At 40.4% G+C, this 21,913-nt stretch overlaps 1 protein-coding gene across 1 annotated transcript in view; it reads right to left on the bottom strand.

Moving 5' to 3' along the window:
* The window catches only part of LOC123231279 (integrin alpha-X-like), a 39,039-nt gene that overhangs the window by 9,120 nt on the left and 8,006 nt on the right, over window positions 1–21,913 (bottom strand). Inside the window, exons 6-22 of the mRNA XM_044657535.1 lie at window positions 17,114–17,244; window positions 15,435–15,580; window positions 14,808–14,961; window positions 14,361–14,511; window positions 13,848–13,921; window positions 13,543–13,672; window positions 13,234–13,376; window positions 12,886–13,026; window positions 8,328–8,537; window positions 4,376–4,506; window positions 4,101–4,258; window positions 3,778–3,932; window positions 3,364–3,495; window positions 3,184–3,257; window positions 2,615–2,756; window positions 753–875; window positions 578–657 (exon numbers count right to left, since the gene is read on the bottom strand). Of these exons, the coding sequence (XP_044513470.1) occupies window positions 578–657; window positions 753–875; window positions 2,615–2,756; window positions 3,184–3,257; window positions 3,364–3,495; window positions 3,778–3,932; window positions 4,101–4,258; window positions 4,376–4,506; window positions 8,328–8,537; window positions 12,886–13,026; window positions 13,234–13,376; window positions 13,543–13,672; window positions 13,848–13,921; window positions 14,361–14,511; window positions 14,808–14,961; window positions 15,435–15,580; window positions 17,114–17,244 (2,275 nt within the window). The remainder of the gene's footprint in view (window positions 1–577; window positions 658–752; window positions 876–2,614; window positions 2,757–3,183; window positions 3,258–3,363; window positions 3,496–3,777; window positions 3,933–4,100; window positions 4,259–4,375; window positions 4,507–8,327; window positions 8,538–12,885; window positions 13,027–13,233; window positions 13,377–13,542; window positions 13,673–13,847; window positions 13,922–14,360; window positions 14,512–14,807; window positions 14,962–15,434; window positions 15,581–17,113; window positions 17,245–21,913) is intronic.

Genomic DNA, 21,913 nt, shown 5'->3' with positions numbered 1-21,913 from the left:
AAAGGGGAATGAATAAGATATATACAGAACAGGAGTAGCTAGGTTGCTCAATGGTTAGAGCTCCAGGCTTGGAGATAGGAGGTCCTGGGTTCAAATGTAACCTTAGACACTTCCTGGCTGTGTGACTCTGGGCAAGTCACTTAACCCCCACTGCCTAGCCCTTACCATTCTTTTGCCTTGGAACCAATAGTTAGTATGGATTCTAAGATAGATTCTAAGAGTTTTAAAAAATGATATATATAGGATAAATTAGAGCTAATCTCGGAGGGAAGGTTTTAACATTAAGGAGTACCAGGAAAAAAATATTATGTCTCAGCACACAGCATATAAAAGGTGATAACTAAATGTTTCCAGAATGATTTTTTTTTAACCTTTACCTTCTGTCTTAGAATTAGTATGAAGTATTGGTTCCATGGCAGAAGATTGATAAGGACTAGGCAATGGGAGTTAAGTGATTTGCCCAGGCTCACACAGCTAGGAAGTGTCAGATTTGAATCCAGGACCTCCTGTCTCTCAATCCACTGAACCACCTAGCCGCCTCCATGAATGAATGAGTTTTTATGTACTCTGGTCTCACCTGCTCACAGTGGCTTTGATGAGCATCTGGTCCCCAAGATTGGCTGTAGGGGACACATCAAATGTCGCTATGAAAGTAATCTGAGGGAAGAGAATGAAGCAGAAAGTAAGAAGTCATGGGATGAATGAATTGGGAAGAATAACCAGAGGTAAAGCTGGAGCCTGAAGAAGCTGACCTTGGCTCCCATTCGGAAGATTGGATGGTTGATGTTACAGCTGCTGCTTCTCAAATTCTCTGACTCTGAGACTACTGCCGAATCACAAGTCAGACGGAAAGAATGCCGCTGATGCATTGAGGTCTAGATGGGGGAAAGGGAAGTATAAAAAGCCTAAGCCATCAACAGAAAATAACGTAGCCTTTTGCAATGCCCCAAGATAATAGATTAAAAATACTAAGAAGAGATAGGAAGGATGAGTCTTCCATGCTCATGCTCACCATGCATTTTAGTCAATCGTTGACCTAGAATCCCTCAAAAACTGAAAAAAGGGGGCAGCTGGGTGCTCAGTGGATGGAGAGCCAGGCCTAGAGATGGGAGGTTCTAGGTTCAAATCTGGCCTCAGATACTTCCCAGCTATGTGACCCTGGGCAAGTCACTTAACGCCCATTGCTTAGCCCTTACCACTCTTCTGCCTTGGAACCAATAAACAGTATTGATTCTAAGATGGAAGGCAAGGGTTTAAAAAAAAAAAAAAAAAAGGTAAGTATGTTTAATGAGTGTTAGAAATGGGGACTCCTTTTACACAAAAAGGGAAAGCTTGTAAGCCATCTTGGGGATTGGGATAGGGCACTGAGTTGCAATTCCTCCTTCCTCCTGCTCTCTTTGGGCCTAATAACCTGGAGTTTTGAGATCCTATTGTCCCCTCTTTTTCCTCGCCCCAACCCCTAGGTGATCTGAGACAGCCTCTGAGCTGTTCCTGGTTTCTTCTCTGGTGGTACAACCTTCTTGGAACTTCTAGGGATTGCCATGTAACCCTTCCTCAGAAGAAAAAAAATTCATGATTCATATTCTTTTGACGCAGAAACAAATGTAGGTTAAGGTTTAGTGTAAGTAATATTGTAAGTTAAATTGAGATTTCTTCATATCCTTTTACTTCCCCCACTGGCCAAGCTGAGACCACACGCCTCTTTAGTCTCAGATGGCTGATAGAGATCCAACTCAAAACAACACTGAGAAACAGCCTAACTTGTCTTTATCTGTCCAGAAACAGCTATTGACTACAAAGAAATCCATTTAAAAACGCTCTTAGATATATTAATTTTATGAATGTGTCCTGTTTTCTTCTCCCATAGCTATGGTAGTTTATCATAAGTCACTCATTTAGGAGATAATAAATGTAGGAAATACTGTGAAGAGGGAGATCTGATTCATTCTCTTTTTCAATTATTTTGAACCCCAAGTATGATGTGGGAAACAGCACGGTGTAGTGCATAGGGTACTAGACTTGGACTTAAGAGGACCCAGGTTCAAATCCTACCTCAGATACTTACTAGTTGCATGGCCCTTGTCAAGTCTCTTTCTATATTCTACTTTTGCATGGTAAAATAAGAGAATTGGACTTGATGGTTTCAGAGCTCTCTTCTAGCTCTAAATGCATGAATCTAGGAACCCTGACTTATTTTGAGATGTGAGAAAGTAGGGAACAACACACAAAAATGGTATTTAATTACCCAAAAAAACCCTGAACTGCAATCAGATATTTTCTCTATGAATCTGTCACTAGGTCACCTCCATTCTGTATTGGTGGAAGTGAACTTTTGAGTTTATATCTGTCCTCGTTTATTTCTGCTCTGAATAGAACTCTTCATTCTACTCTCTACATATTTTCTTTAACATATTTCTACGTTGTCTCCTCCATTAGAAGGCAGACTCTATGAAGGTAAGTACTATTTTTGTGTTTTTGTCTTCCTCGGTATTCCCTCTTGCTTAGCATAGTGCCTGGCATGTAGTAAGTATGTAATAAATGTTGGCGATTGGTTGGTTTCCATGTTTTTTTTTTCTTTCCCCCTCATTCATTCCATGCTAATGGACTGGCTTACCTGGGTCACCAACACTCGCCGATAGGACAGTCCCGGGGGATATTCGAAGGTGACCACAGTCCTGTAAGAGTCCTCCCCCTGGTTATTCACTGTCACTTCAACATCCAGCTCCAGGGAATGTCCCACCAACAGGGTCTGCAGCCTGAAGAGGGAAGGGATGCAAGATGGAAAACTTCCATATGGACTGTGACTGGGTTTGGCCATAGGAGAGTGGGAGGCTGTTGAAATGGATTACATGGGTTCTAACCAAAGAGCTAGGTGGTCAGGGAAAGCTAAAGGCTAAAATACAGAGGTAGATGATGAGTATGTTGGATCCTTTTTTTTTTTTTTTTTAGACCCATACCACTTTCCATCTAAGGCAGAAGAGCAGCAAGAGCTAAGCAATGGGGGTTAAACGACTTACCCAGGGTCACACAATTAGGAAGTATCTGAGTCATATTTGAACCCAGGACCTCCCATCTCCAAGTCTGGCTCTCTATCCACTGAGCCACCTAGCTGCCTCCTGAAACTCTTGGATTCTGTGAGGAAAGCTTGGAAACTCAAAAGAGGTTAAAAGCAAAATATCTCACCCAGGGTAACTGAAAATGACACTGAGATCATCCTTACAAATGTGATCCTCACCACAATTTTTTTCAAAAGGGAGCTGTGAAAGAGAAGAAAGTAGGCGTTCACTCTGAATCTCCTTTCTTTTTATTTCCTGAAATCCCTTCACCTTCCCATCACCAAGGTATCCCGAGATTGGGACCCACAGCTGCTGTGAAGTGGTTCTGAGAGCCCATTGCTAGAACAGGTCGGAGGTTTCCAGAAAGATAGATGGGCATTCCCTCCAGAGAAAAGTTGAAACGCAGAACAATGGGAGTCACTGAGTCCTCCACGCATTCCTGTAAGAATCAATCAATGGATGAGTCAATCTCAAAACTTTTTTACTAGGCACTAAACCACGGGCGAGGAACTGTGCTAGATACAGGTCATGCAAAGATAGTATGAGCCAGGTAGTTTAGCTCCTAGGTCTCTAGGCCTTCGATCCATCCACATTATTTTCTCAGAAGACACATTTACTGAAAGCTCATTCTCTTCCTGCTCAAAAACTCTACTGGCTCTTCATGATTGCCTTTATAAGCATCATTTCCTTCTCAGAAATCCATACAAGCATCCTGACTCACCGGTAACAGCAGCTTTACATCCTCACAGTAATTCCCCAATTTCAGGGTTTTAACTCGTTTTAGTATCCGGTTCTTGGTCTCATCAAAGATGGCACGAGGACTTAGGCGTCCAGGGTCCAGGGCCAGGTCATAACTCACAGAACTCTGGATATTACCTGAAGGTGAAACAAGGGAATAGAGAGAGCAGAGAAAACCTGGAATTTCCCAATCTATTCTGGAGGTAGGATGGAGATTCTTGGGTACTCAGACATGTACCCTCAGGAGTGGGACTCTCAGGGAGAGTCTGGATGAAGGATGTTAAGGTCTGATGGTAAGAGACTCACCCAGCCTATCTTGAATAACTTTTTTGATGGTGAGGCAGACAGTGGCCCTCCCTGCTTCTATGTTGGTGGCCTCCTGTTTCTGGCAGTCATACACAGACCTTACCAATTCCACTGGCATAAACTCCATGGACACTTTAACATTCAATACTGGCTGTGTCCTGTGGAGCATAAAACAGAGGCTAAGAATAACATACTTTTATTCATGGAGCAGGGTGGGTTGTAAAGGGGCAGTATGTTGATTTAAGGATGACAACAGGAAGAAAGAATGTCCTTACCTGAATAGCAGTACCTGTCCACGGGCTCCTACTGCAACATCCATGAGTCCATCCTGGGTGACGTCTTGTCCCCCACTCAGTGACTGACCAAAATACTGGAGTGTGGGGGAAAGGATGGAGCCGCTGATTCTCTGGGGAGAAATTGAAAGTAGAATCAGAGATCATAGAGCTAATGAATTGGAAGAACTGAGTACAACTGGAACATGGAGATATTGGGAGATAGATCACAAAAAAGGGGAAGAAAATCAAAGGTGGCTAGAGGAAATCCTTAATCTAATGGAGGGAGGGGAATGCCATAAAGAAAAATGGGTATGTGAGGAATGACTTCTAAGGATGGGGAAAAGATTAAAGAGAGATAATCAACCAAATGACAAGAGACAAGAGACAGTCACCTCCATTTGTTCATTTATCAAGCACTTAATAAACAACTTCTGAATACCCAAGACAGTTTTAAGTGTTGCACAGGATATAAAAAATGTATATCACTGCCCTCAGTACCTTTGGTTTAATAATGGGGAAAGAAAAGGCATGGGTGTAAAGTAATAAGATTGTTATTGTAGTTCAGTCAGCAAACAGGGTTAAATGAGCTAGTAAATACCTGAGGCCAGATTTGAATTCTGATCTTCCTGACTCCCGACCCAGCACTCTATTCACTGTGCCACCTAGCTGTCTGGCAAAAATAATGAGGCAGAACCTAAAAATGCACAAGGAAGTCTATCTCATTAGCTTTTTACATGAACAAATGGGAACCCCTCTTCAATCCTCCTCAAGAAATAATTAGGATGTTATAAAGAGTTTGATCATGATGAGAAAGATCCTCATTGGTTAGAATTAGGAAAAATTTGTGAATGGAAGGAAGTTCAACTTTGAGCTGGGCCTTGTTGAGTAGAATACAAAATTGGTACTGGCATGGAGCACAAGAGGAGATCTCATTTTAGATTGGGAGGTAAGAGATATATTATGAGAAAAGGCATCAGGGTTGAAGAAAATTTTGTGTTGAGGAATTGGGACCAAAGGATTAACCTGACCTGCATAGAGACTGTGTTGGAGGCTACTAGGGGTTGTAATGTATAGAGCTGGACTTAAAGTCTGGAAGATTCAAGCTTGAATCCTTGTCTCAGACACTTACTAGATCTATGACTCTGGGTAAATCATTTAACCTTTCTCAGCCTATTTCCTCGTCTATAAAATGGGAGGTAATAGCATGGACTTCACAGGGTTGTCATGAACATCGAATGAGATAACATTCTTAAAATCCTTTATAAACCTTAAAATATCATATGTAAGTATTATGATGAGAATGAAGAGGTTGTTAGGGAGCAGGAAATTTCAAAGAGACAATATATTAATATTCTCCCCTGTCAATTACCAATGAACTATTTCTTTTTTTAAATTTATTATTTAAATATTCATTTAAAATTTCTTTTTGAGTTCAGTATTCTCTTACTCCCTTCTAACATTTCCTACGCATTGAGAAAGCGAGAAATACATCAATTATACATGTGAAATTATATTTCCATATTAGCGGCATTGTAAAAAAATAAAAAGAATGATGCCTCAATCTTCATTCATCAGTTCTTCCTCTGGAGGTGGATATAGCATTTTCATCATAGATTCTTTGGAATTGTCATAGACAATTGACAGATATAGATCACATTGATCAGAGTAGCTAAGTCATTCATTCATAGTTACCATTGTACAATATTGCTGATATGCTACACAATTATCTTCTGATTCTGATCATTTCACTTTGCATCAGTTCATATAAGTCTTCCCAGGTTTTTTCGAAAGATCCTGCTTGTCATTTCTTATAGCACAATAGTACACAGTCATATATCACACCTTTCAGGCATTCTCTAATTAAGGGCATCCCTTCAATTTTGCTGCCACAAAAAGAGCTGCTACAAATATTTTGGGATATAGATATATTTTTTGCTTTTTGCTTTTTCATCTTTGACCTCTTTGGGATACAGACCTTGTGGTGGTATTGTTGGCTCCCAGTTTTAGAGAATTTTGGACATAGTTCCAAATTGCTCTCCAGAATGGTTGGATCAGTTCATAACTCCTCCAACAGTGCATTCATTTCCCAATTTTTCCACATCCCCTCCAATTTTTATCTTTTTCCTTTTCTGTCATATTAGCTAATCTGATAGGTGTGAGGTGGTGCCTCTGAGTTGTTTTAACTAGAATTTCTCTAAACAAGAGTGATTTAGAGCATTTTTTCATATGACTACAGATGGCTTTGATTTCTTCTTCTAAAAACTGCATGTTCATATCCTTTGACCATTGATCATTGGGGAACTTGACTCATTTCTCTGTATTTGAGAAAATTTGAGAAATTCTCTTTATCAGAGAAATTTGCTGTAAAATTATCCTTCCAATTCACCACTTTTTTTAACCCTTACCTTCTGTCTTAGAATCATGTATTGGTACCAAGGCAAAAGAGTAGCAAGGGCTAGACAATGGGGGTTAAGTGACTTGTCCAGAGTCACATAGCTAGGAAGTATCTGAGGCCAGATTCAAACCCAGAACCTCCCTTCGCTAGGCCTACCCCTCAGTCCACTGAACCACCTAGTTGTGCCATTCTGCTTCCTTTCTAATTTTAGCCTGTTGGTTTTATTTATATAAAACCTTTTAAATTTAATGTGATAAAAATTATGGGGTGGAGAGGTGACATGGTGGATAGTGTCAGGAAGATATGAGTTCAAATCTGACCTGAAACTTAGCTGTGATCCTGGGCAAGTCATTTAACCCTGTTTGCCTCAGTTTCCTCATATATAAAATGAGCTAGAGAAGGAAATGGCAAACTACTCCGGTATCTTTGCCAAGAAAACTTCTAAAAGGGGTCAAGAAGAGATGGATATGCCTGAAATCAACTACAACAACAACAACAAATCAAAATCATTCCTTTACTTCCCATGATCCTCTCTATTTCATTTAATCACAAATTCTCCCTTTATCCATAGATCAGACAGATAAAATTTACCTTGCTCTTCTAATTTGCTTATGATACCACCCTTATGTCTTAATCATGTACCCATTCTGACATTATCTTGGTATACAGTGTGAGATATTGGTTTAGACCTAGTTCCTACCAAACTACTTTCCAGTTTTCTCAGCAATTTTTGTCAAATGGTGACTTCTTGTCCCAAAAATTTAGATCTTTAGGTTTATCAAATATTACATTACAATGGTTACTTATATTGTGTATTGTGTGCCTAATCTATTCCATGGATCCACTACTCTATTCCTTAGCCAGTACCAGATTGTTTTTATGATTATTACTTTATTATGATAATCACAGTTTGAGATCTGGCACTGCTTGACCACCTTCCTTCACATTTTTTTCATTGATTCCCTTGATATTCTTGATCTTTTGTTCTTCCAGATGAGTTTTTGTTACTCTTTTTTATTGCTCTTTAAAATAATTTTTGGTAGTTTGTTTTGTATGGTATTAAATACATCAATTAACTTAGACAGAATTGTCATTTTTTATCATATTGGCTTGGCCTACCCATGAGCAATGAATATTTTCTCCAGTTGTTTAGACAGCAAGAAGAACAAACCAATCAGTACTTAAAGAAATTAATTCAGGTTAAAAAACTGAAGCTAAATCTTATATACTTTGGCTTATAGTGAGAAGACAGGACTCCCTGGAAAAGACCCTAATGTTGGGAAAGATTGAAGGCAAAGGGAGAAGGGCAACAGCAGAGAATGAGATGGACAGTGCCATGGAAACAATGAACACAACCTTCATCAGACTTGAGAGATCATGGCAAATAGAAGAATGTGGGATGTTGTGGTCTATGGAGTCACAAAGAGTCAGACATGACTGAACAATAACATGATCAGTAGGAAGTATGGTGTAGGATGGATTAGAGTGGGAGACATTAGAAGCAAGGTGAATTAGCCTGTAGGCTATGCATTAATCCAGATTGTGACAGAAATTTACCTGACTCCAAGAAGGGTTGATGCTGAATCCAGACACTCCATGAAACACATAGATAGCTCCATGGTTTTCTTCCTCCCCTGGTGCTCCCACAGCCACATCTGTTAACTTATCTCCATTTATATCCCCTAGCACAGTCAACGCTGCTCCAAAACGTCCAAAGGGGTGTCCTTGCTGCCCCCAAAGAATGTTGTTACACTGCCATTTAGCATTCTGCAAAATGAAAGTTGTGATTGGTTTAAAAATCCAGACAGCCCTTCTAGTTATGTATCAGATTTTCATCCTACAAAATCATAGAATCCCAGATCCAGAAGTAATCCCAGATCCAGAAGTAATATCAAATATCTACTCTGACCAGGATCTAAGAATCCCCGTCTTCAACATATCCAACAAGTGCTCACATAGCTTTTGCTTGGGGATCAATAGTAAGAGGATAAAATACTTGAAGAAAACTACCATGTCGTCCCTCCCTTCCCTCTCCTCTTTTTCAGTCTAAACATCATTTCAATGGATTCTCCTTTTACATCATTCTGCTTTTTGGATTTCTCCAGTTTATCAGAGTCTTTTCTAAAAAACTGGACAGAATATAATTTCCTTTATTTTAGACACTCTCCTTTTCTTAACACAGTGTAAGATCATGTTAGTTCTATTTGTTTATTTTGTTGTTCTTGCCTTATTATACTGTTGACTCATATCCAGCTTGAAAATCACTAAAATCCTCAGACCTTCTCCGTTTTGTACTTTGGAAGTTGCTCTGTGTGTGTGTGTGTGTGTGTGTGTGTGTGTGCATGTATGCTAAGTGTAAGACTATATTTATGCCTATTAAGTTCTATTTTTGACCCAATGTTCTAGACTGTGGAGGTCTTTGGGGATCTCCATTCTGTCATCCAACATACGTCAGCTCATCGTTCAGCCCAGTTCTAACCCGTCAATAAGTTTTTGAATGTTGACTTTCTTGTCCAGTCAATATATTATATTCCTCCCAACTTTGTGTCATCTGTCATTCTGGTAAGCATAACATCTATGACACTAGTACAGTTAGGGTATTAGATCATTAGGGAGTGGATAGAATGCCCCATCTGGAGTCAAGAAGACCTGAGTTCAAATCTGATCTCAGACACTTACTAGAGCTTTGTGACCCCTGTGGCAAGTCATTTAACCCCACTTTCCTTAGCTTTCTCATCAGTAAAATGAACCGGAGAAAGAAATATCCACTGTCTTTGCCAAGAAAACCCCAAATGGGTTCATGGTGGGTTGGACCTACCTGAACAACAATTATCTACCTCCCCCCCCAGCTGTGGATCATCTGTCATTTTGGTTAAAATGATCCCTATGCCTTTCTTTATATAATTAAGTAGCTCAGTGGACAGAGGCCTAAAGTCATGAAGACTTGAGTTCAAATCCAGGCTCAGACACTAGGTGGCAAGTCACAACCTCTGACTACCTCAGTTTCCTTATTTATTAAATGGGGCTAATAATAGTAACCTACCTCCCAGGCTTGTTGTGGGGATAAAATGAGATAATATTTGTAAAGTGTTTAACGTGGTCAACCCTTATTATTATTAAATCACCATGGCACCATGGGTCAACCCTTATTATTATTAAATCACAGCTAAAAATAATAAGCTGCACAAGGTCACAGACATATTTCTGGGATGCTCAGGGAGCTCACTTCAGGTTGCCATTGGCCATTAATGATTATTTTGGTTCCAGCAAATTCAACCAGTTTCAAATTTAGTGAATTGAACTATCCAGTATGATCTGGTACACATCTTTCCATTATTATCCACAAGTGTGGCATGAGACACTTTGTCAGATACCAAAGTAAATAGCATTCACTTAATCCAACAGTCTAGAATCACTGCTCATAGAGGGAAATGGGTAGTGAAGCCATATAAACTCTGTGATCATAACTTCCTTTTCTAGAAAGTCTCTATTTCTCCCTTTAATAATACATTGGAGGGGCAGCTACGTAGCACAGTAGATAAAATACGAAGCCTGGAGTCAGAAGGGCCATGGTTCAAATCTGCCCTTAGCTACTCCCTAGCCATGTGATCCTGGGCAAGTCACTTAACTCAAATTGCCCAGCCCTAGCCACTCTTCTGTTTTAGAATTGATAAGAAGAATAAAAGGTTTCTTTTTTTTTTTAAAATGCATTTTGGAATTGTAGAAATTGAATTCAGATTCACTGGTTTATAATTTATTGGCTCTCCTTTCCCCTTCTTTAAAAAACGGGGATATTTGTCCTCTTCCCATCTGTGGAGCCTCTCCTATTTTCTCTCATCTTTCAAAGATCATTAATAGTGCCACCCAGAAGGAAGAACAGGAAAGAAAAATAGAATGCTAACAAACATACATGAACAAAACAGAAAAAGAAAGGATTTATAAATTGAATATGCATTCTAAAAATTAGAAAGCCAACAAGTAAACAAAATTAAAATAAATATGAAATGAGAGATTAAAAATTAGAGAATAATTAGTTAAAAACAAAAAAAAACTCCATAGAAATAAAACTAAAAGCCAGTTCTTTGAAAAGACCAATAAACTTTTAGCTAATCTGATTAAAAAGAGAGAAGAAAATCAAATCAATAAAATAGTAAGGCAAAGCTAGGTGGTTCAGAGGATAGAAAGCCAAAACTGGAGACAGGAGAATCTGAGTTCAAATATGACCTCAGACACTTCCTGGCTATATGACTCTGGGCAAGTCACTTAACCCCAGTTGCCCAACCCTTACTTATTTATTATGGATTTAAAGACAGAAGGGAAGTTTCTTTAGGAAAAAAAAAGAGAAAAAAGAAAATGAGCAAAGTGAAATCAATACAAAAGCAGGAGAAATTATAAATAAGTAATCAGAACCTGTCATATACAGTTATATACTAGCAAAATTGATAAAAATTGAGCCTGCAAAAGAAATAGGTTAATAGGGAGGGGGCAGTGAGGTGGCTCAATGAATTGAGAGCCAGGCCTACAGACACAGGAGGTCCTAGGTTCAAATCTAGCCTATGACACTTCTTAGCTATATGATTCTGGGCAAGTCACTTAATTCTAAGAAGGAAGGGAAGGATTAAAAAAAAGAAAGAAATAGGGGAATACCTTCGAAAATATAAAATACCTAAATCATCAGAAGACTAGATATAGACCTGAAAGAAGGCACTCTCAGAAAAAGAAATAGATATAGTTATAAGGGAAACACCAAGGAAAGCTCCACTAACTTTGCTTCATCTCAGCACCTAGTTCTTGCATCCGAATGTAATCTGCCTGTGCTGGTGGTTCAAACTCATTCAAATCAGCCAAATGCTCTCTTTATCTTCTTAACTCGTTATTGACCATTTTGTTATGTTCTCCAGGACAGAGATCATTTTTCTTGGCTGAGAAAGCTGAAGCCAAATGTGAGTTAAGTAATTTTCCATAATCCAATATTACCATCCTATCTATTGCCAATAGGGGTCCTTTCCTTGGTCCTCCTTTCTCCAATGCCTATATGTGTGTCAATAAGTAAGAGGACATGGATGAAAATATGTATATATTAAACACACACAACATGTATATACATGTATACATCCACACATGTAAATATATGTATATATAACACATGTATATATCCTCTTCTTATGTAATGCTTTATATATGTGTGTACATTTATATATGCATATATTATATAATACACAAACATACTTTTACATCTATAGTCTCCTTCCCTTTTGTCATTTTTAATATATAGGTATGTGGGGGATCTGCATATGTATAAGTATTCAAGCACATATGTACCCACAATTATGTATATAAACTTTTATATACATACACAATTTATATATATCTTCATTATACTGGGCTCATTCTCTGATTTAGTCCTCCTGACACTAATCTTGGAGGCCCCTGTATGCTTTAGTATTTATCTGTTGTTGCTTGCTCTTGCTTCTGTCTTCTATCTACATCATTTTAAAATCTAAATGGACTTATGAATTTTCTCTGTGAATTCACCTTAGTCTCTTTATTTATTTATTTATTTATTTGTCTGCCTGCCCATTTATTTATTTGTTTATTTATGTGTTCATTCATTTATTCATTTATTTGTTTGTTTGTTTATTTATTTTTGAGCCCTTACTTTCCATCTTAGAATCAATACTGTGTATTGGTTCCAAGGCAGAAGAGCAGTAAGGGCTAGGCCAGTGGTTCCCAAACTTTTTTGGCCTACCATCCCCTTTCCAGAAAAAATATCACTTAGCCCTCTGGAAATTAATTTTTTTTATATCTTAATAGCAATTATTAGGAAAGATAAATGCACCTGTGGCCATCACTGCTCCCTTGGGCAGCACCCACCAGGGGGTGGTAGCACCCACTTTGGGAATCACTGGGCTAGGCAATGGGCATTAAGTGACTTGCTCAGGGTCACACAGCTAGGAAGTGTCTGAGGCCAGAGTTGAATCCAGGACATCTTTTCTCTAGGCCTGGCTCTCAATCCACTGAACCAACCAGCTGCCCCCCTCTTTAATCTCTTTAGAGATGTCTTTAGACAATTTTCCTTCGCTAAACTCCCATCCCTACCTCTAAACCTCCTTACCTGTAAAGGTAATATGCAGATGGACACCTGGCCTCCATGGTTCTGTTCATAGTAATGGGGAGCTCCAATGAGGATCAGGTCAGTGTTGCTATCTCTGTTAATATCCACAGGACAGAGTGTGGCCCCAAAATAGGAGCCAATCTGAGGAGACAGAAGCTGAAATCACATTCCACTCCCACTCCAGAGGAAAAAAGCCACTTTAATCCCAGAGTCTCCTAAGTACAAAAGTCTTCTTTTGAGCCCCTCTCAATACCTAGAGTGCTCTCTCTCATAGAACTCATAGAAGTTTTTCTCTCCCCACCAGAACTGCCCCTTCTTCCTTGTAACCCCAGGTTCTTAGTTCTTCACCTGTGTCCCTTTGACCTCAGCCTTCTGTACCCAGGTTCCACGTCTCCTGATGAAGAGTACAACCTTCCCCACGTGCTGGTATCGGGGGGCTCCCAGGACAAGACTTGGAGCAGTATTCCAAATGAATGCTTCAGTAGAATAACCTGAAAAGACAAGACCTCAATCTCAATCTTTACCTTATGGCCCTCATAATGTTCTTCCACCAGGATGTTCTTCCTCAAGCCAATCTCTTCCTGGACACCAACTTCCCACCCCTACTTGGTCCCATCCCCTTAGTTCTTTTCTTCTTCCCAGTCTCTCTGTACTCACCCAGGTAAGCATTGTTCATGTCCGTATCCACACTGGATGTCTTGATAAAGGTGGAGGGTCCAGTTAGGGAGTACAAGAAGACACCGCCTGACCAGTCAAAGCTTCCCACGGTTCCAAGGGCTGGCCCTTCCTGGGAGAAAAAGTTTCAGAACTGGGGATGTTTGGAGAATGAAGATACACTATCCCAAACAGAAGTGCCTGTCATTGATGGAACAATTTTCTTCTGGACCTTTCTTTTCCTTTCCTCTCTTCCCTATTCCCTCCTCTCCCCTGTCACCCTGCCCTAGTGATGGATCCACACTTACTGGTGTAACTGCAACACTGAAGCCCTCCTGAGACATTTCATGCTGGAAGGAGATACTGTCCCTGGACTTGGTACCTGTGAAGAGTAAAGGTTCTTAAATATTTTATGGAAAAGAATTTGGATAGTGAAGAGAGATGGGCACGAGGTTTGGAAGTGTAATGGCTAGGATGAGGGATTCAATATAGTTCTAGATTTTGTAGGGAAGGAAAGAAACAAGTATTTATTAATTAACTACTATATGCCAGGAATTGTGCTAAGCACTTTACATGTATCTCATTTGATCCTCTCAATAATCCTGCTATCAGGGTCCCCATTTTACAACTGAGGAAAATGAGTTATTTGCCCAGGGTCACAAAACTAGTAAGTGCCTGATTTGAATCCGGGTTTTCCTGACTCCAAAGCCACTGCTCTATCCACTGAAGAAACCTGGACTAGGGATAGGATGCCTACATCATGGAAGATAGGTTTTGGGAATGAAACATTTTAAGGGCCCAGCAGTGGGGCTCTGACTTACCCTCGATGGCAAAGATCTTTTCTTTTAGCTGATTTTGAATGTTGCTGAGTGCTCCAAAGTTGTCAACCCAGAATATGTGATCCTTTGAGGGTTTTGATGCTATTTCATTTAGTTCTTCTCTGGAGGCTGGACGTCCAAAAGCGTATCCCACCTTCGACAAGGAAGAAGAGGGTTAGAGCCATAGGGAAAAGGTCTTCACCCCAGGAAGTTCTGAGGGGGGAAAGGCTTATGTCTTCCAAGTTAGGACAAGGTTTGCATACTCTTGAGAACAAGAGGTTGGGTGAGAGATAAGGAAGTTGGGCTTGACAGAGGGCCTTACCATTGGAGGACACAAAGAGAGGAAGAAGCTGCCCCCATTTTGGAATAAAGTTATGAGAGAGAAGTTTATTCATGACTTGGAAAGGAAAGAGAGAAGAGATTTGGGAAAATTTTGAGGTCCTTCTGTACCCCAATTGCATATCGGATTATTCCAGCTTTCTCTGCTTTAGGAATGACATGACTATATTCCAAGGGGTCGTTATATTTCTCTCCATCTGTGATGACAATGAGGATCTTAGTGGCATGTTCCCGTGCTCCACTTGTTTTCTGAAAGAGTTCATTTCTGCCCAGGGAAGAAAGAGGACCAAATTCTTGTGGAGAATTCATACTCACTGAGATTGACCCTAAGTAAGAAAACTCATTAGGTCTAGAAACATAGTTGACCCCAGGGAAAGAATGAGCAGGAACATAGCTGCTCCAAGGAGGGAAGAGACCAAACCCAAGTACAGTTCAACACTGAAATATAACCAAGGAATGGGTCAACACTATTCTCTTTGTGTATCTGAGGCTGAATCATTCAGTTCTTCTTAAACTAAGTGAAGGAGATCTGGTCCTGAATAAGGTTCTAGTCCCAGGGACATCAGGAAAATGGGCTTTTTTTTTTTGTCTCTACTTCCCTACTTTCCAAAGTTGCTCCTTTCTATCAACAGGAGCAACATCTTTTATTCCAATATCTCCTTTGATACTCTCAGCAGAGAGCAAGGTAGCTGTACTAGGATGGAGTTAGACGTGGCATGTCAGACGAAGGAGACTTACATGGCTTTTTTGATGCCTGAGGCAGTTTTTGTCATTCCACGAAGTTGATGAATGTTGTCTACCAGCCTTTCAACATCATGACTGTGCTTGAATGTGTCAAATGTGAAATGCGTGAAGAATTCGGTTGCGTACTGCATCAGGGCAAACTGTGGAAACCAAAAGCCCCCTTGAGATCACTCTATTCACATTTTCTATAAGGAAGTAGGATGGTGAGGTTGGGGGAGTGTGTGTGTTTGTGTGTGTGTGTGTGTGTGTGTGTGTGTGTGTGAACAGACCATCCTCTTTTCACTACTCCTACAAGAAAGTTTGATGGTGAAGGACCTATAGCTGTGTCAGTCAATTCACATTTATTAAATGCTTACTAGGTATCAGGCATTGTGCTAAACACTGGGATACAAAAAGAGGCAAGAGACAATTCTTGTCCTAACAATCTAATGGAGAAGACAACAAGCAAACAATTACATATCAACAAACTACATATATGTGTATATATGATAAATAGGGAACAATTAAAAGAGGAGAGGCACTAGAATTGAGAGAGCCTGAGTCCTGAAGAAGATGAGATTTCAGCTGAGACTTAAAGGAATCCAAATAGGTGGAAGGCAGAGATCAGGAATCAGGAGAGCTTTTTAGGGATGAAGGTCATTCGGAGAAAATACCTGGAGTTGAGAGATGGAGTGTCTTGTTCAGAGGAGAGCAAGAAAGCTAGTATCATGGAACATGTATTATATGAATAAGTGGCAAGGAGTACAGGGTGAAAAAACTGGAAAACTAGGATGGGGCTAGGCTATAAGGAACTTTGAATCTCCAAAAGAGATTTTGAATTTGATCCTACAGGTAGCTATTATTGAATAGACATGATTTAGGGAAATCACTATGGTGACTAAATGAAGGATGAATTGGAGTGGGAAAAGACCTGAGGCAGGGAGTCTCACCAGCAGGCTGTTGTGATAGTCCAGGTGTGAGACAATAAAGGTTTGCACCAGAGTGGTGACAATGTCAGAGGTGAGACAGGACATATTTGAGAGATGTTGCAAAAGTGAAATCATTAGGCCTTGGCAACAGATTGGGTATATGGAAGAATAACTGGTGAAGAGTTAAGGATGACATCCAGGTTACAAGCCTAAAGGACTGAGAGTATGGTGTTGCCCTTGACAGTAAGGGCAATTTTAGTATCAGGGGAAAGGTTTTGGAGGGAAAGATAATGAGTTTGGTTCTGGATGTGTTGAGTTTAAGATGTCAAGTGGACACCAAGTTTGAAATGTCTGAAAGTTTTGGAGGACAGAAGAGAGGTGTGGGAAGGATTGGGAGATTTGAGAATTGTCAGCATGGCAATGGTAATTAAATCCATGAAAGCTAATGAGATCACCAAGCAGGAAGTATAGAGGGAGAAGAAAAGAGTCCAGGACAGAAACCAGCGGTACACATATGATTAGAAGGCATGATCCAAATGAGAATTCAGCAAAGGAGACTGAGGAGTGGTCTGATTGGGAGGAGGAGAACCCCAAGACCAGGTGTGGGTATAAATAAATTGAGTCAGCAGTGATTTGATGTCAACAACTGAGAAGAAAGGTCTTCCTGCATGTCCCAATACCTGCTTCTCTATTATGCTCCTTGATTTGTGTCCTCGGGTTTCCCTCCACATAACCAAACTAAGGTAATCTGTCCCAGCAGCTTACCTGTGTGCTGGGTTTTTCAAATTGACTTATCACGGCTTTCACAAAGTTTTTCATTTTCTGAAAATCAGGTGCAGAAATGCTTCCAGAGCCATCGATCAGGAACGCAATATCAGTGTCTTGTTTGGGACACTCTGGAAGAGAGAAGAAGGGTAGGAGTATCAAATGAGAGACTATTTTGTAAACCTTAATGTACCAGATAAATGCTATCACTGTTAACATCATTATTATTGTCATACCTATTTCACCAGAGCTACCCACTTCCCAACTAGGTGGTTCAATGGATAGTGTCGGGCCTGGAGTAAGGAAAACCTGAATTCAAATCTAGCCTCAGACACTTACAAGTTCTGTGACCCTGGGCAAGTCACTTAGGTTGTTTACCTCATTTTCCTCTATTGTAAAATGGGGACCTTGGAGAAAGAAATGGCAAACCACTCTAGTATCTTTGCCAAGAAAAATCTCATTAAAAAAAGGATCATGAAGAATCTGACAGGACTTAACAACCACATTCACTTCCCTTTAGTAATGTTATCACTAGAATATACTCTCCAGGCCTTTCCAATCCCCTATCAGGGGGAAAAAAAAAAGGCAGGATTGTAGATGGAAGGGGACTTCAATCCCGGCATTTTAAAAATATAGAAAGAGTCCCAAAGAGAAGTTGCTTATTCATGATCTCATAGGTAGTGTCAGAGCTAAGATTAGTTCCTCTAACACTGACCCAGTCAGTCCTGTTTCCCACTTTAGTTCCCTTATTTCCCTTTCAGAGGGTTCTCTAATGTCTACCAACAAAGACTCTAAATACCCAGAATTTAGAAACTTCCCCTTTCAAATTCAGAATCCTTCCCACTCAACCAAATACAGGCAGGCACCCACTCCATTCTCAACTCAACTTCCTTCTTCTCAAGACAAGGGTCCTTCAACCCCTTCCAAAGCACAAGGGAAGCTCTCTCCACCAGAATGGGAGGAGTTCCTTCTCTTGTTTCAATACCCTTCTATGTGTCAAACATGGGTGGTTCTGGGTATAAAAACAAAAGGGAATAAATAGTCCTTTTCCTCAAAGAACTTATATTCCCTGGGAGTACATCAAGGGCCTCTTGACATTAAGAAGGAATGCCCTCTAAGTGGAAAATATTCCAATCATGAAATTTCCATTCTCTATATTCTGTCTAGGGCTCAAGATAGTGGTGATGGGACCCAGGCTTTGATCAGGTACCCTGTATTGATGGATTCTCCCAAACTGGATTACCTACCTTTTTCTGGCTACCTGTCTATTCCCAGAGTTGAATGTCCAACTCAGAAGTAACCTGCTCTTGTCAGTCTGTGACATGTATATTAATCCTGAGCGTCATGTCCTATAGAATGAGGGGTTTGGACCAGATGGCCTCTAAGGCCATTCTGAGCTCTCAGTCTATGATCTGTGTTCTTGAAGGGTAGTTGAAGGTCCACTTCCCAGCTCTCCATTTGGATTGGCATGTTGCAATGGCAATGGTTTGCCTTGTTCCCTCCTCAGCCCTCCATCCACACACCTTCTCCAATCTTATTGCACACCACATCATTCCTATCAGATGCTGTCCAGTCCATCTGAATTACAGAGGAATCTGGCCAAATTTAAATGACCCTTGGGCCAAGTGACCTCTACTCTCCTAGCTTTCCCTCTCTATCTCCATAGACCCATTCATCTAGCACACTATGACATTTCCAAGTATGTTCCAGCCTTAGCTTAGGTCCTACCTTTTACAAAAAGCCCTCCCAGTTCTGCCTTCTCCCTCTCCTCCAGGCAGGTCAGTGGCACAGGATAGTGCTTGGAGGCAGCAAGTTGTCATTCAATCACGTCCTTAGGCAAATGGGTTAAATGACTTGTCAAGGGTCACACAGCTAGTAAATGTCTCAGGCTGGATTTGAACTTACAAAGAAAGAAGAGACTTCTTGATTTTAGGATTGGCACTCCATCCTACCTGCCCTTATTCAGCAAGGCCTGTGTTCAAATCCAGTGTCAGAAATTTACTAGCTGTGTGATCCTGGGCAAGTCACTTAATCTGTCTGCCTCAGTTTCCTCACCTGGAAAATGGGAGTCTTAACAACGCCTGCCTTACAAGGTTATTGTGAGAATCAAATGAGGTAATATTTATAAAACTCCTGGCACATAATAGGTGCTTGATAAATACTTGTTCCCTCCCTCTGCCTCTCTTTTCTTTGAAATTTCCTTCTATTTACACAGGACATATCTTGTTCTTTGCATACTATCTCCTCCATTAGAATGAGAGATCTTTTTTGTTTTTCTGTATCTCCCCAGCACTTAGCACAGGGTCTGACTGACACATAGGAAGGGCTTAACATGAATGCTTGTTGACTGACTACTTATGACTCACCCTAAAAGACATTCCATCCCTCTCCTCTATGCCTTTGCAGGGTCTCTTCCCCTCTGCCTGGAATGTACTCCCTTCTCACCTTTGCCTTTCAGAATTTACCTCCCTAGTTTCCTTCAAGGCTCAGCTCAGGTGCCCCCTCCAACCTGAGACCCATACCAACCACCAGGTCATCAGTGAGTGGCCTGCTACCCCCTCCCCTGAAATTACACAGTATTCACTTTGCCTCTATTGAGTACTTACTTATCTGCAAACATCTCTCCCCAGTGGAACCTGAGCTCCATGAGAGCAAGGACTGCTTCTTAAACTTTAAGCCCTTCTCATCCATCTTTGAATCAATACTGTGCATTGGCTCCAAGGCAGAAGAGCTATAAGGGCTTGGTGATGGAGGTTGAGTGAGAGTCATACAGCTAGGATGTGTCCACCTTGCTACTCTGACTGCCTTTTTTTTTTTTTTTTTTGTCATTTGTCCTCAGCACTTAACCCAGAACCTAGGGCGCATATTGTTGTTTAGCCATGTCTGACTCTTCATGGACCATAGCTATCCATGGGGTTTTCTTGGCAAGGATACAGGAGTGGTTTGCCATTTCCTTCTCCAGGGGATCCAGTAGATTCTTTTTGTCAGGCAATTGAGGTTAAGTGACTTGTCCAGGGTCACACAGGTAGGAAGTATCTGAGGTCTGATTTGAATTCAGATCTTTCCAGCACTCTATCCACCAAGCCACTTTCCTCCTAAGCATACAGAGGGTTAAGTGACTTGCCCAAAGTTCATAGAGCTAGGAAGTATCTGAAGCCTGATTTGAACTTCTTGATCTTGATCAAGATCTTCTTGACTCCAGGTTCAGTGCTATTAACCACTGAGTCACAGTTGCCTCTGTAAGGCACATAGTAGTTGTTTAATAAGTGCTTGTTCTATGAATGAATACTCTTCAGTATTTTTCCCTTTCCCCTTCCCATCAGGAGTATCCATGATCAGGTGGCTTAGCAGCTAGAGAGTCTGGCTTTGAGACAAGAGGTTCTGGATTCCAATTTGACCTCAGAAACTTCCTGTGTGACCCTGGGCAAGTCACTTAACCCCCATTGTCTAGTCCAGTGATGGGCAAACTACGGCCAGTGGGCCAGATACGGCCCCCTGAAATGTTCTATCTGGCTGAGGACATTATTCCTAATCTGAAGAATACAATGAGTAGGATACAATACAGTGAAACTTCGAAAGAGTTGCCTTAGAAACAGACTGACAGATGAGCATTTCCTTTCCTTTGGCCCCCTCTTTAAAAAGTTTGCCCATCACTGGTCTAGCCCTTGCTGCTCTTCTGCCTTGGAACCAATACTTAGTACTGATAAAGGTTTAAAGTACTGGTAAGGATTTAAAAATAAAAAATAAAAACTATTACAAAGGGGGGCAGCTGGGTAGATCAGTGGATTGAGAGCCAGGGCTAGAGACAGGAAGTCCTAGGTTCAAATCTGGCCTCAGACACTTCCCAGCTGTGTGACCCTGGGCAAGTCACTTGACTCCCATTGCCTGTCCTTGCCACTCTTCTGCTTTGGAGCCAATACACAGTATTGACTCCAAGACGGAAGGTGAGGATTTAAAAAAAATTTTACAAAGAAGGAAACTATAAGTAAATTAAGCAAACACAGAATAGTATACTTGTCAGATCTCTGGGAAAGGAAAGATTTTAAAACCAAGCAAGAGTTAGAAAAAATTACAAAATGTAAAATAATTTTGATTATATTAAATTGAAAAGTTTTTGTACAAACAAAAACAATACAACCAAAATCAGAAGGGAAACAACAAACTGGGAAAAAATCATTATAACAAAAAATTCTGACAGAGGTCTAACTACTCAAATGTACGAGGAGCTAAATCAATTGTATAAAAAATCAAGCCATTCCCCAATTGATAAATGGGCAAGGGACATGAATGGGCAATTTTCAGATAAAGAAATCAAAACTATCAATAAGCACATGAGAACATGTTCTAAATCTCTAATAATTAGAGAAATGCAAACCAAAACAACTCTGAGATACTACCTCACACCTAGAAGATTGGCTAAAATGACAGCAGGGGAGAGTAATAAATGTTGGAGGGAATGTGGCAAAATTGGGACATTAATGCATTCCTGATGGAATTGTGAACTGATCCAACCATTCTGAATGGCAATTTGGAACCATGCCCAAAGAGTGCTAAAAGACTGCCTGCCCTTTGAGCCAGCCATACCATTGCTGGGTTTGTACCCCCAAAGAGATCATAGGTAAAAAGACTTGTACAAAAATATTTATAGCCACAATTTTTGTGGTGGCAAAAAACTGGAAAATGAGGGTATGCCCATCAATTGGGGAATGACTGAACAAATTGTGGCATATGCTGGTGATGGAATACTATTATGCTCAAAGGAATAATGAACTGGAGGAATTCTATGTGAACTGGAATGAC

Source organism: Gracilinanus agilis, chromosome 1, assembly GCF_016433145.1.
Source record: "Gracilinanus agilis isolate LMUSP501 chromosome 1, AgileGrace, whole genome shotgun sequence".
In the NCBI taxonomy this organism is placed as follows: domain Eukaryota; kingdom Metazoa; phylum Chordata; class Mammalia; order Didelphimorphia; family Didelphidae; genus Gracilinanus; species Gracilinanus agilis.
Note: the sequence above shows the minus strand (reverse complement) of the source record. Positions and strands in the feature narration are given on the sequence as shown.